Source organism: Rhinopithecus bieti, unplaced genomic scaffold (assembly GCF_001698545.2).
Source record: "Rhinopithecus bieti isolate Rb0 unplaced genomic scaffold, ASM169854v2 scaffold_38981, whole genome shotgun sequence".
NCBI lineage: Eukaryota > Metazoa > Chordata > Mammalia > Primates > Cercopithecidae > Rhinopithecus > Rhinopithecus bieti.
Window position 1 is genome coordinate 2,370,747 of NW_016819573.1, and position 14,873 is coordinate 2,385,619.

At 38.3% G+C, this 14,873-nt stretch overlaps 1 protein-coding gene and 1 pseudogene across 3 annotated transcripts in view; one reads left to right on the top strand and one right to left on the bottom strand.

Annotated features, from left to right (window-relative positions):
- DHX35 (DEAH-box helicase 35) overlaps window positions 1–14,873 on the top strand; it is an 83,638-nt gene that overhangs the window by 10,785 nt on the left and 57,980 nt on the right. For all 3 annotated transcript variants that reach the window (XR_001882740.1, XM_017859119.1, XM_017859118.1), the window contains exon 4: window positions 11,833–11,910. Coding sequence is in view for 2 of the 3 variants with exons in the window: in XM_017859119.1 (XP_017714608.1) it covers window positions 11,833–11,910 (78 nt within the window). In the remaining variant the exon portion in view is untranslated. The remainder of the gene's footprint in view (window positions 1–11,832; window positions 11,911–14,873) is intronic.
- Window positions 5,329–6,227, bottom strand: LOC108519846 (nucleophosmin pseudogene; annotated as a pseudogene).

The following is a 14,873-nucleotide window of genomic DNA, read 5'->3' on the forward strand; positions in this document are numbered from 1 at the left end:
TCCCAAAGTGCTGGGATTACAGGCTTGAGCCACCGTGCCCGGCAACTAGATATTTTTAATATTAAACTTTTAGGGCTTATAATTTCTTTGGTGAGTACTAAAGTAATAGTTTGTCTTCAATTTATTATAATAGTTTGTCTTCAATTATTATAATTTCTTTGGTGAGTACTAAAGTAATAGTTTGTCTTCAATTTATTATAATTCCAAAATAGTAATGGAATAGCCATCCTCTGAAAGTTACAATGGAGACTTATTCAAAGATGTGTAATACAGAGTTTTTATCCTTAAATAGTTATAGTTGAAGTGGTTGGGTAAAATGAATATTGCTATAGTTGTAAATAAAAGTTGGTCATTATAGAATTATGCAGTGCTATGGAAGAACCCTTACTTACTAGGAAAAATCCTAAGTGGTGTGGATAGGAGTAGAAAGAAGGATCAAGAAAGGCCTTGTAAAGGAATTGGCATTTGAATTTGACCTCGAATTATCAGTGGGAGCTGACTGAGAAGATATTCCAAGCCAGTGAATATTGTGGTTAGAGATACTGGGGTGGAGAAGTATAGGGTGAGTTCAGAGTATGCCTTAAGAACCTTAACTTGAAGAGTGAAGGCTGACCGAGTTTGAGAGACTTTGCAGGTTCTTCTTTCATTTTTTAATATTAATTTTCTTGAAGTATGAAATATATGTAGAAATATATGTAGAAAAATACCTATATCATAATTGTACACCTTGATATGTTTCTGCAAGTGGAATACATCTGTGTTACCAGCACCCAGATCAAGAGACAGAACATTACCAAAACCCCAAGAACTCTTCTTCTGTGTCCTGTTCTGGTCTCTAACTGCCCTCTCTGCTTACCCCTGTAATCATGAACACAAAGATAGCTCTTATTCTGGCTACTAACCTTATAAATTAGTTTTGCCTATTTTTTAAATTTTGTAAAGGAGTAATATAGCTTCTTTTGTCCAACATTATGTGTGAGTCTTCCTTGTTGTTGAATTAGTTGCAGTTTGTTCATTCTCATTGCTGCATAGCAGGGTTCAGCAAGTCACAGCCAGTGGGCCAGATGCAGCCCACTGCCTGTTTTGTAGAGAAATCTTTACTGGCACACAGCCACACCTACTTGTTGATACATTGCCGGTGACTGCTTTCAGGCTACCACACAGGGTGAACAGTTTTGACAGAGACCCTACGATCCTCAAACCTAAAAATGTACCATCTGGCCCTTTACAGAAATGTGAAATGTACTGTTAACCCCTGCTAGTTAGTATTCCACTATATGAGTATTCCATGGTTTGTTTATTTTTCCTTTTGTTACTGACATTTGAGTTATTCCCAGTTTTTAGTTATGGATCGTGCTGCTGTGAACATTCATGTGCTTGTCTTTGGTGAACATACGTGCACATTCTCCTGCTGGGCTCTACTTAAGAGTAGCATTGCTGGATCCTGTGTTCAACTTTAGTAAATACTGTCTAAGATATTCACAGTGGTTGTGTCCTTGTAGGGTTTGCAAGCAAGTGAGCAACATGATAAGCTGAGTTTTAGATAAATGATTGTATTGAGATATAAGGTGACTTAGGAACTGGAGGAGGCAGGCCATAGAAAGCTATTGCAGTGGTCTGGAGAAGGGTGGTGTAACGGGGTCCTCAACCAAGAGCTGATAGTGGGATAATCTGATAAGGATAGGGAGGAGAACAATTTTAGCGTTAGGGTCTGTAGATACTAGAAACTTAGGTTGGTGCTTTTGCACCGATCTAATACATGGATATTTGTGATGACAAAGGGGAGGGGACAAAGGTGCACACTGACTGACCATGACTTGCTGCCTTGGCGAACAGTGCTAATATTAAATGTGATAGTACAGTAAAGATTTTTTTCGGCCGGGCACAGTAGCTCAAGCCTATAATCCCAGCACTTTGGGAGGCCGAGACGGGCGGATCACGAGGTCAGGAGATCGAGACCATCCTGGCTAACACGGTGAAACCCCGTCTCTACTAAAAATACAAAAAACTAGCCGGGCGTGGTGGCGGGTGCCTGTAGTCCCAGCTACTCGGGAGGCTGAGGCAGGAGAATGGTGTAAACCCGGGAGGCGGAGCTTGCAGTGAGCTGAGATCTGGCCACTGCACTCCAGCCGGGGTGACAGAGCGAGACTCCATCTCAAAAAAAAAAAAAAAAAATTTTGAGGGGAAATTAACTTGTTTGCTTTTAAACAGATTTATTTTTTCCTATATTATTGATGGTCTTTGATGACATTATTAGCAGGAAGATTGGAATGGGAATCTGAAGCTTGGTGGAGGTCAGATGTAGAAAGTGTGGACATAGGGATTGAACATTCTGATACATGCAGGAAGGAGATGGAACAGAAATAACTGAGAAGAGGATTAAGGACAAAGTCCTAGGAGCATCATCATTTAGGAGTCAGGAGCAGAAAGGAGATAGAATGGCAGCCAGGAAAATGGCAGAGGAACGAGGAGACTGTTCATGGTTAGAGAAAGCAAAGAAAGAGTGAGGTTTCTGGAGAGGTGGGTAGGTGGCAGGTGCAGCCAACAGAGCGGCCAGGGAGCAGGAGAACTGGTTCGGTCCTGAGTTGTTCATCTTGGAGACAGCACGTCCAGTGGTAGGGTTTTAGGGTTAAGGGTGTCTAAGGGGAAGATGATAAAATCCCTTTGCATTTTGAGTATGTTAGTGATGTATTGTTGACTGCCTGGTCCAGACTTGCGGTCATGCCAACATCTGTGTAGGTCTTCTTTTTTGTCTGCTCCCCAACTCCATTCTCAATAATGGGTTTATTAATAGGTTGGGACCCAGATATAGTTATTTTTTAAAAGTTTCTCAATAGACAGCTAGGAAAAGGTAGACAGAGGAGAATGACCTAGTGAAGGACAATTTGAAATGCATACAGGAGAAGAAATGGTGGCCTAGAGGAAAAAGATAAACATATATGCAGATGGAATTGAGAGCCTAGTAAGTTACTCATTTCTTACAGGAAGAAACGGGACAAAGGTTAAATTACTGTGTGATTGTCATTTAGAGAGTAATATAACAATAATATAACAGCTAATAACAGTAGTAAGTGCTGCATAAAGTGATTTTACACATGTTGATCTGTTTAACCCTCAATGACCCTATGAAGCAAACACCATTGTTGTCTTCATTTTATAGGTGAGGACACTGTAGAGAGTAGTGAGGTTATGGAATATAGAACAGAGGTAAAAGGCCACATGATGTTCCAGAATTGTTTGGGAATTAGTCTGTGATGTTATGTAGTCACCTTAGGATAAACTATATTCTGGTAACAAAGAACCTGAAAATCTCAGTGGCTTAAAAGCACAAAGGTTTATTTCTTGCTCATACTATGTGGTTATCTTGGGTTGGCTTCGAGATTCTATCACATCATCATTGGGCCTTAGGCTGATGGTACTGCTCTTGTGAGGGACTTGTTGGTCTTGTGGTAGATGGCAGAATCATCAGATAGCTCTTAAAACTTCTGACCGAAAGTGGCCCTTCTGCTCACATTTCATTGGTCAAAGCAAGTTATATGGCCAGGCCTGATGGCAACGGGGTGGCAGCATATATAATCCTCCCATAGGAATGGGTGGCAGGTATTTAGAACAATGATAAATATATCACAGTGATTTGACCATTTACCCCTGTAAGGTTTAGCTGCCAGGGAACAGAGAGGGCCTGCTGTGTTACTAAGTCCAGGGAAAACTGGTGGGAAGGAGAAAGAAGAGGGATGAGGATCTAGGCTGGGTAATGTGGGCAAACAAAGGTAGTTTTTTTTCTTTTAATTTTAAGATTTGAATTTTTTATTATTTTTGAACATTAATAGGTTCACATGGTTTTAAATTCAAAAGGCACAAAGGGCCATAAAAAGATTTCCTTCTGCCCTGTCTTCCTGGTACTCATTTCCTTTGTGCAGTTATAATCAATATTATCAGTTGTTTGGTAGAAATTTTTTCATGCATTTACAGAGAAGTGAGTGTGTGTGTGTGTGTATGCACATATATGCCCTATTTTAAACATGAAACATCTATACATGTTTTAGTATGCCTTGTCTTTTTTTTTTTTTACTTATTCTTTCATTTTTTAAAAAAGCTGTTTTGAATTGACATAATAACGATGCATATTTATGGGATTTAGTGTAATGTTTTGATATGTGTATATGTTATATAATGATCAAATCAGGGTCATTAGCATATCCATCACCTCAAATATTTATCATTTCTTTGTGATGAGAACTTTCAGACTCCTCTTAGCTATTTTGAAGTCGATGGCACATTATTGTTAACTATAGTCACTCTGCTGTGCAGTAGAACACCAGAACTTATTCCTCCTACCTAACTGTAACTCTGTGCTTGTTGACCAACCTCTTATTCTCCCTACTTCCTGTCACCCTCTCCCCTCTGCACTGTTCTATTCTCTACTTTTGTAAGATCAACTTTTTTAGATTCCACACGTGAGTGAGCTCATGCAGTATTTGTCCTTCTGTGCTTGGCTTATTTTACTTAACATCATGTCCTCTAGGTTCATCTGTGTTGTTGCAAATGACAGGATTTCATTCTTTTTTATGGCTGAATAGTATTCTCTTGCGTATATATATCATGTTTTAAAAATCCATTCATCTGTTGATGGACACCTAGGCTGATTCTGTATCTTGGCTGTTGTGAGTAGTGATGGGAACGTGGATGTCTTTTTGATGTTCTGGTTTCCTTTGCTGGGAATAAATACCCAGTAGTGGGGTTCCTGGATCATATGGTAGTTCTGTTTTTAATTTTTTGAGAAATCTCCATATTGTTGTCCATAGTGGCTGTACTAGTTCACATTTTCACCAACAGTGTACAGGAGTTCCCTTTTCTCCACATTCTTGCCAACATTTACTTTCTTTCATCTTTTTGATAGTAGCCATTCTAACTGGGGTGAGGTGGTATCTCATTGTGGTTTTGATTTGCATTTTCCTGATGATTAGTGATGTTGAGCATCATTATATATATATATGAAATAATACACCTGTTGTGCATCTTCTTTTGAGAAATGTATGTTCAGGTCTTTTGCCCATTTTTTTTAACTTTATTAAAATACTGAGTTTTATTTCACATTTATTTCACGTATTTTTGTCTCCCCACCATTTCCATGTCTGACCACCAGTACTATTATGTCCTGTCGTAACATTCCATACATACCTAAAGCCAAGCAAAGGGTGAAGTTCCATTTTTAAAAACGAAACAGGCATTTTGGACAACACAGCCTTGGCAATGGAACCTGGACAACATTTATCAAATACGGTAGGGAAAGTTCTCACTCTGCGTTATAAAAAGGACAACTAGATATCAACTGTTGCAGAAATGAAATAAGATGGAAAATTTTAAACATATTGTTGAAACTATTTGCTTGAAGAGACTTCCTCCACTAGCAGAGATCTTGAATAGCCTCCTGGTCAGTCATCCGGAAGCAATTCTTCACATAATTGATGAACTTGGCTTCCACTTTGGAAAGAGAACCACCTTTTTCTATGCTTGCTTGCATTTTTGCTTTAGTGTTTTCTACAGAACTTTTGATATTTTAGGACTTTTTTTCCTGTTTTTTGAAGGATTCTTGTCCTTTTGATCTTGGTGTTGATGGTATTGAGTCTTTTCCATTCTGATTTGACTTTTGTGCATTTTCTTTGGCTGGAGTATCTTGTATAGATTTCTTTACTGGCGCTTTTCCTTCAGTTTCCTCATCATCAAAATCATCATCATCATCTTCATCAGCCGCAGGTTTTACTTTTTTCTCTGGGACTTTGCTACCACCTCCAGGGGCAGATCGCCTTCCAGATATACTTAAGAATTTCACATCCTCCTCTTCATCTTCTGGCTCTGCATCTTCCTCCACAGCTACTAAGTGCTGTCCACTAATATGTACTGGCTTTGAGCCACACTTCAACTGTAAGACCACCGGTGATATTATTTCAAAGCCGCTAAGGGAAATCATTGGCTGTACAGACATTTTAAAGTTGACAGTGTTACTTTAATTGGACTGCCTTCAACATTGTGCCTCTGCTTCAACAATGTGCAGTTAGTTCATCCTTTGCACCAGCCCCTGAGCTGACTGTTCTTAAAGATAACTGGTGCTCATTTTCATGAATATCCACCTTAAAGTGATGATCTTTGTTGGCCTTTAGTTCACAACCTAAGAGATTGTTCTGGGGCCTCAGAGGGCTCATGTCCATGTCCATCGAATCTTCCATGGGGTGGTGGCGTGTACTTAGGTGGGAGAGAAGGCAGATAGAGATAAATGACCCCTGCTCCAGAGAATAGCCACGCAGAGTGGAATCACACCCTTTTGCTCATTTTAAATTGGATTTTTAGTTTTTTGCTATTGAATTGTTTGAGCACCTTATATATTCTAGATATTAACCCTTTATCAGATCATAGTTTGCATTTATTTTCTCCCATTCTGTAGGTTTTCTCTTCACTCTTTGATTGTGTTCTTTGCTATACAGAAGCTGTTTAGTTTGATGCAATCCCATTTGTCTATTTTTGCTTTTTGTTGCCTGTGTTTTTGAGGTCATATACAAAAAAATCCTTGCCCAGACCAGTGTCATGAAGTGTTTCCCTTCTCTTTTTTTCTGGTAGTTTCATACTTATGGGACTTTCATTTAAGTCTTTTATCCATTTTGATTTGATTTTTGTATGTGGTGAGAGTTGGGGAACTGGTTTCATTTTTCTGCATGTGATTATCCAGTTTTCCTAGCACCATTTATTAAAGAGATTGTCCTTTCTCTAAGATGTGTTCGTGGTGCTTTTGTTGAAAATCACTTGACTTTAAATGTGTGGATTTATTTCTGGATTTTCTGTTCTGTTCCGTTGGTCTGTGTGTCTGTTTTTATGTGAGGACCATGCTGTTCTGTTTATAGCTTTGTAGTGTATTTTGAAGTCAGGTAATGCCTTCACACTTTATCTTTTTTTTTTCCACGTAATGTATTACTGGTTTTTTTCCAGTTCCATAGATGCTAGTATGTGAACATAATTTACCAATCCCCAGTTGATAGACATTTAGGTTGTTTACAGTTTTGTATTATCACAATGATGCAGTGGAGTTGGTTTGCACATAAATCATTTTGCACACATATAGATATTTTTATAGAATAAATAAAATACTTATGGGGGTTGCTGGCTCAAAACACACGTGCATTTGAATTGAATTATTTTAAGGAATTGCATTTTATTATAAACACTTTTTAAAAATAGGAAATACATTTACATGGTACAAAATTCACAAAGAACAGAGGAATAAATGGTGAAAAGTGAATCTCCTAAGCTTTGCCGTTGAAAATGACTAGATCATTATGATAGATTGTATTATTGGTCCAAATATCTGCTACATCTCCTATGGAGTATTCCCTTTTCTCCTAGCCACTCAGTTCCCCGTCCCTGAGACAGTCACTGTTTTCAACTTATTGTGAAGCTAAATTTGGACTATGGCCTAGGAAAATTGGAATGACTGAGGAACTAAAGGTTACAGCAAGGATACGGAGCAGGTTTTTCTGTTTTGTTAGATTTATATAGTACCTTTTCTTGGGAAAAAACAACATGCAAAAGCACCAAATACTTAATAATTTTGAAATTCTACAAACTATAGGTAGAACCTAGATGATATATATATTTTTTTTACTAGAGTTTTTTAAAAAAAAAAAAAAAAAAAAAGAGCTATGAATACAAGCTCTTCTTAAGTACAGTTTTTATTAGTACTGTTATTGGTGGAGTTCTTCCTACTTTTGTCCTTTAGCCAGAAGCCCAGATTGGGTGATCCTTAAAAAGTGGAGAACTCAGATGGATTTCAGCTATGTTTTAGTGATCTCCCTCAGTGACAGGCCGCTGCCTCTTGACGTCAGCGCTACACCTGCTTTTTCAGTAGCTTTACATTTCCACCTCTCAGCAATCATAAGCATGCCGTAGAAGTCTGAATCACAGATTCAGTCTTCTAGTATTGAGGTGACTAGCTTTATGGACAGGTTTGTTTTTATGGACATTATTTTTCACTACTGCTAAGAGATTGGCTATGTCTGTTTGAAGTTGGATAATATGTTTTGTTCTGTTTATGTGTCATGACTGGTTTGCTGAGCTTGAAGTTCAGGACACAGATTTTTATTTGTTTCCTTGAACAAATTATGTGGCCTCTTTGTTTCCTCATCTGTGTATTCTTGATGATGATGTTACCTTCCTTATAGGTTTTGTTTTGAGGATTAAATGGGATAATGCATATAAGGCACTCAGCACAGTTCCTGGCACTTAGTAAGGTGCTCATTGACTCTTAGGTATTATTCTTATAGTTCTGTTTTTGTATTTGTGTTGATTGGGGTGGTTGGTAGTATTTTGTGTGGGTATTTAATACAAGATAAACTTTTAGTTTTAATAGCAAAACCCTACATTATCTACAATGCTTTGTTTCTTACAGTCATTTTCTAAACTTTATTTTTAACTGCTTTTAAACTAATAGAAAAGTTGCAAAAAACAATACAGAATTCCCTTATACTCTTTACTCCGCTGCTAGTACAAAGATGGAAAGCAGGACATTAACACTTGGACAGTAGTAGTAACTGGACTGTAGATCTTATTTAAATCTCATCAGTTTTCCTACTAAGGTTCTTTTTTAGTTCTAGGATCCTACATTGCTTTTAGTTGTTATATCTCCCTAGATCTTTTCCAGGTGGTGTGAATTCCTCAGTATGTCTTCATCTTTCGTGAACTTGACACTTTAAAATAATGGGATTTACTTTGTAGAATGTTCCTCAGTTTGGGTTTATGTCATGTTTTCTCATGATTAGGAGGAGCTTATGTGTTTTTGGCAAGAATACTACAGAAATGATATTGTATCCTCAGCGCATCATTTCAAGGTTCGTAACGTTGGTATGTTTTGTCGCAGGTAATAGCAACTTTGGTCACTTGGTTAAGGTTCCAACTTTTGCCTATGAAGCTACCGCCTTTCCCTTTTTAGTTGATATGTATCTTGGGGGACATATTTTCATACTGCAAATATTCTGCTTTTCTTCCAACTCTCACCTACTAAGTTTAGCATCCACCTCGGTGGATCTTGTCTGCAGCAATGATGATTTTCTTTTCTCCTCTTTCCCTCTATCTTTATTAAATGTAATAATCTGTGAGGAAGAACTGTGCTTTCTTCCTCATTTATTTGTTAGATTATTTGCGTATATCAATATGGATTCATAGATACTTATTTTTTCTATGTGTTAAAGCCCAATAGTCATTATTTATCGTGTTGCTCGAATTGTTTCATCTTTGAACATTAGGAGCTCCTTCATTTTGGCTCCTGTTTTCTTTCTAAAGGCTTTCATTTTTTTGACCACTTCCTTACTTTCTAGTACTGCAAGATGTTTCAGGCTTGTCTTATATTTTTCCTACACAAGCCCTGGTTCCTTTTATTGGAGAATGATGTTTAGAAATCATGATCTGGGACTGGGCGTGGTGAATCATGTCTGTAATCCCAGCACTTTGGGAGGCCAAGGTGGGTAGATCACCTGAGGTCAGGAGTTCGAGACCAGCCTGGCTAACATGGCAAAACCCCATCTCTACTAAAAATACAAAAAATTAGCCAGACGTAGTGGTGCATACCTGTAATCCCAGCTACTAGGGAGGCTGAGGCAGGAGAATCGCTTAAATCCAGGAGACGGAGGTTGCAGTGAGCTGAGATCATGCCATTGTACTCCAGCTTGGGCAACACAGCGAGACTCCATCTCAAAAACAAACAAACAAACAAAAAAACCAAAAAAATGCCAGGCGCAGTGGCTCACTCCTGTAATCCCAGCACTTTGGGAGGCCGAATCGGGCAGATCACGAGGTCAGGAGATCGAGACCATCCTGGCTAACATGGTGAAACCCCGTCTCTACTAAAAATACAAAAAATTAGCTGGGCGTGGTGGCGGGCGCCTGTAGTCCCAGCTACTTGGGAGGCTGAGGCAGGAGAAATGACATGAACCCAGGAGGTGGAGCTTGCAGTGAGCCAAGATCGCGCCACTGCACTCCAGCCTGGGCGACAGAGTGAGACTCCGTCTCAAAAAAAAAAAAAAAAAGAAAGAAAAAAAGAAATCATGATCTGGATGCTAGAGTGCTCATTGCTACTGAGATGTCATTGCTGAGTCTCAGTGAGCAGACTTAGGAAATATATGTATGAATATTAAGCAATACATTGTAAAAAATCTAGCTATCTGTATCTGTCTATCCATCTATATCTTAAACACCATGAGTTTATGCAGATGCTTCTGATTCCAGTCTAATACCATAGGGCTCCTTTGAGCCTTTCTTTATTTATAACTTCTCTGCAACGAGAAGCTTAGTCCTTATTATCTACAGTATATTTATGGATTCATTAAAATAGTTTCAGAATTGCTAACTCATAACCTTGTTTGGATATTTACTAACTATATTACAGCATTTATGTCCAGTTCTGTCTTTAGCCTTACAACATCCAGTCAAGATATATTTTTCCATCATTACTTAGGTTAGTTCTTCTCCACCCCCTGCAGTGTGGTTATGTTATTCATTTGTAGTATAGAAAGGGTCATCTGTTAGTGTTTGTCTTTCCTTTAGGTTTCCCTCCACATCCTGGTTGGTTTTATTTGTCTTTTGGGTATTTAAAAAGTATGGGAAACATGCATGGCTATGGTTCTGAGAGTCAGAGCTACACAAAAAGATCTATTGAGAGCATTGACACGCCCTCTTTATCCCTGTTACCTTGCCTCCATTTCCCCTTCTTTCTACGACTTTCCCACCCATTCCCTGTAGACAACCATTTTCTTAGTATCTATATTATCCTTCCTTTATTTCTTTTGAACACATGAGCAGATACATGCAATAACTTTTAGAATCTTTTTTCTAGTGTTGAAGTAATATATGTTCATTGTAAAACAATTAGATGTTAGAAAAACATGTAACTGATAACCACTGTTATCCATATTGGATTTTAAGTGCATATAATCAAATAAATACATAGATATTAAATAAGTACATAACTCAGATAAATACACTTAAGCAATTTTTTTTTTAATTTTAATTTTTATTTATTTATTTTTTTTGAGACAGAATCTTTTTCTGTCACCCAGGCTGGAGTGGAGTGGCACAGTCTTGGCTCACTGCAGCCTCCACCTCCCAGGTTCAAGTGATTCTCCTGCTTCAGCCTTCTGAGTAGTTGGGATTACAGGCACGTGCCACCGCACCCACCTATGTTTTTATATTTTTGGTAGAGACTGGGTTTCACTATGTTGGCCAGGCTGGTCTTGAACTCCTGACTTCAAGTGATCTGCCTGCCTCGGCCTCCCAAAGTGCTGGGATTACAGGTATGAGTTACCGTTGATCAATCAAATTTTGTATATGTGTACTAATATAATGTAATGGTATATAGTCATATATATAAAATCCAGTTGTTGTATTTAATATGACTGAAATGTGTTGTATGGTTGATATTTATATTGAACCATCTCTATATGTGCTTAAAGATTCTTTTTTCTACAGATTTAGCACTGTTTTGAGTGACCTATGGATAATTTTTTGTTCCTTGAGGCATCTGTAGAACATGGTGATTTTCCAGGACTGGGGTGTCAGAATGCTGGAATTGTGCCTTAGTTCTTCTGTTGATCAGCGTTGATGTGAACTTAATTACCTAACATTACCAAGCCTCAGATTCTCCATCTGTAAAATAATTCCCAAAGTTCTGCTGGGACAATAACTGTGCTTTTTCCTTTCTTAGTGACTTTAACACAATATGGGAGCATCTTGGGGGAGACTGTTCTGGAAAAGTGGTGTCATATGTATACTTATATGTGATTTTGTTTGTAGTACCTTGCAGAAGCCGGCTGGACAGCCGAAGGAAGAGTGGTAGGAGTGACCCAGCCTCGGAGGGTGGCTGCTGTTACAGTGAGTTTCTTTTTGTATTGGAAAGATTCTATCTGTGTTGTCTACATTTGTGATTTGTTTACATTTCCTAAAGGCTTTAAATGAATAGAAGTTGCTCCTTAAGAATGTAGGTCTTCAGTTTTTGTGGTTTATTTTATTTTATTTTATTTTTTTCCCGAGACAGAGTCTCACTCTGTCACCCAGGCTGGAGTGCAATGGAGGGATCTCAACTCACTGCAACCTTTGCCTTCCGGATTCAAGCAATTCTCCTGCCTCAGCCTCCCGAGTAGCTGGGATTACAGGCATGTGCCACCACGCCCGGCTAATTTTTTTTGTATTTTTAGTAGAGACGGGGTTTCACCATGTTGGCCAGGCTGGTCTCAAACTCCTGACCTTGTGATCTGCCCGCCTTGGCCTCCCAAAGTGCTGGGATTACAGACATGAGCCACCGTGCCTGGCCAGGTCTTCAGTTTTAAAACAATTATGATTTGAATATTTTTGTTAAATTGATCCTGCACATTATGAACATTTTAAGTAATAAAGTGCTGAGGAAATAAAAAAACAAAATATTTTTTAAGCCCCAAATTTCACCATCCAACATAAACAATGTGAACATTTGTGAACATCATTCCAAGTTTCTCTTAAAGGTGAAGATGAATGGTTAACTGGCTGGATAGAAATAATTTTATAAAAATGAGATCATATTTAATATTTATTTTTTATTGAATTTAACAAAATAGGAAATTTTAGTGAAATAGGAGTAGCGACTGTACTTTGGATAAATGTTCACCACAAAATAATTTATTAAAGCTTGAAAAGTAAGAAGAGTACAAAAAACCTCAGGATGTTACCTATATTTCAAATTATACCTTATAGTTTCCTGTTATGAAAGAAGAGAAAATTAGCATGTATTCTTCTTTCCACCTTTGCTTTCTCCATTTGTCGTAGATACAGTCCTGTTATTTTCATTTCAATATTTATAATGTACATGTTCTTAATCATAATTCTCACAGGTGTTTAACCTTAATTCTAGCTTAAATGGATTCAGTACTCATCATTAGTTATTTTCCATGATTTTGCCAACCTTTAATTGCTTATTTTGCTTTTATTTCTTGTATTGGCTGAATTTTATCATTCAGCTTTTTTTTTTTTTTTTTTTAAATATGCTTGAGAATGTTCAGTTGTGGTTTTTGTTGACATAAAATTCTTGATTCACGCTGTCCCTGCGAACTGTGCAGACTTTGCTCACTGCCTTTTGGCAATTGAGGATCACTGTGTAGAAGTCGGAGCCACCATAAGTTTTTCGTTGATAGTATGTTTAAATTCTTTTGTCGTTTTTGAATTAGCTCTGAGAGATTGGATGTGGTGGCTAATGCCTGTATTCCCAGCACATTGGGAGGCTGAGGCAAGAGGATTGCTTGAGCCTAGGAGTTTGAGAACAGCCTGGGCAACATAGCAAGACCCTGTCTCTACAAAACAATTTTTAAAAAAATTAGCTGGGCATGCTGGCACCTGCCTGTGGTCCCAGCTACTTGGGAGGCTGAGGCAGGAGGATCGCTTGAGCCCAGGAGTTTTAAGGCTGCAGTGAGTTGTACTCCAACCTTTACCCTATCTCCAAAAGCTTATAGAAAAGGAAGGAAGTAGGGCCTTTAGTTTGCAGTCTTTACCTGGACAAGAAATTAATTCTGTTTCCTCAAGTTATTTTTGTTCTGTACTGAGTTTTAATTATTTTGTCGTCATTTTGCCTAAAGTTCATTTTCACCAATGGTGTTCAATTAAGAAGTTATGGGCCGGGTGCGGTGGCTCAAGCCTGTAATCCCAGCACTTTGGGAGGCCGAGACGGGCGGATTACGAGGTCAGGAGATCGAGACCATCCTGGCTAACACTGTGAAACCCCGTCTCCACTAAAAAATACAAGAAACTAGCCGGGTGAGGTGGCAGGCGCCTGTAGTCCCAGCTACTCGGGAGGCTGAGGCAGGAGAATGGCGTGAACCCGGGAGGTGGAGCTTGCAGTGAGCTGAGATCCGGCCACTGCACTCCAGCCCCGGCGACAGAGCAAGACTCCGTCTCAGAAAAAAAAAAAAAAGAAGTTATACAGTTTTACAAGTTGTGTGTGTGTGTTGTGTTTTTGTATGAAAATGGTGGTAACAGTTTGGAAACTAAGTTGCAAATGCTGGAGTTAATCTTTTTTGTCACTAAAAGATGACTCAGTTACCTAAAAATTGGAGCAATCTTTCCTGTTTGTGGTTTGGAATCCCAGCTCTTAATCAGTTTGCATTTTAGTTCCAAATTTGTAGCCATGGATAACGTCCATGAAACCACAGCTTTCTCTTGAAAGAGCAAAGAGCATGTAATATTAATAGAGCTGTCAAGTTTGAAATGCTACATCTCAGAAAGTACTTTATGTGCAGACTAAAATCTGCAAACAATCTCAGAGCCTAAAAACAGATTGTATAAGCTGTTGCTTGATCTCTGTGAGAGGCAATTAGTAATGAGGATGCTTGTTGAACTCATGTGGCCTGGGTTTGACTTCAAGACCAGGTCTTCCCTGACCAATGATTTCAGAATAAGCTCTAACACCTGTCTTATTTCAATTTCTTCAGTTGTAAATACAACAGTGTCTTGTCTGCCTCATGGGCTGTGTGTATATTTAATGAGATACAAATTTGTGAAAGCTTAGAGCACAGTACTTAGCACAGTACTTAGTACTCTAAGTACTTAGCACAGTACTTAGAGCACCAGTAGTAGGTGCTCAGTGATTTTTTTTTTTTTTTTTTTTTTGGTCTTTTACCTCCCTTTCCTTTTGGTCTGTCAAAAGATAGTATTTGTCCAGTCTAGTTGATGAGGTTATTGGGGCAGAACTAAAGTGATAGGGATAAAATCTGTTAAAAAACCAATAGAATATAACCTTGTGTGATTATAAATAACAAAGATTTAAAAATAGAGTTTGAAAATAAAAATACATACTTTTTTTTTTTTTTTTT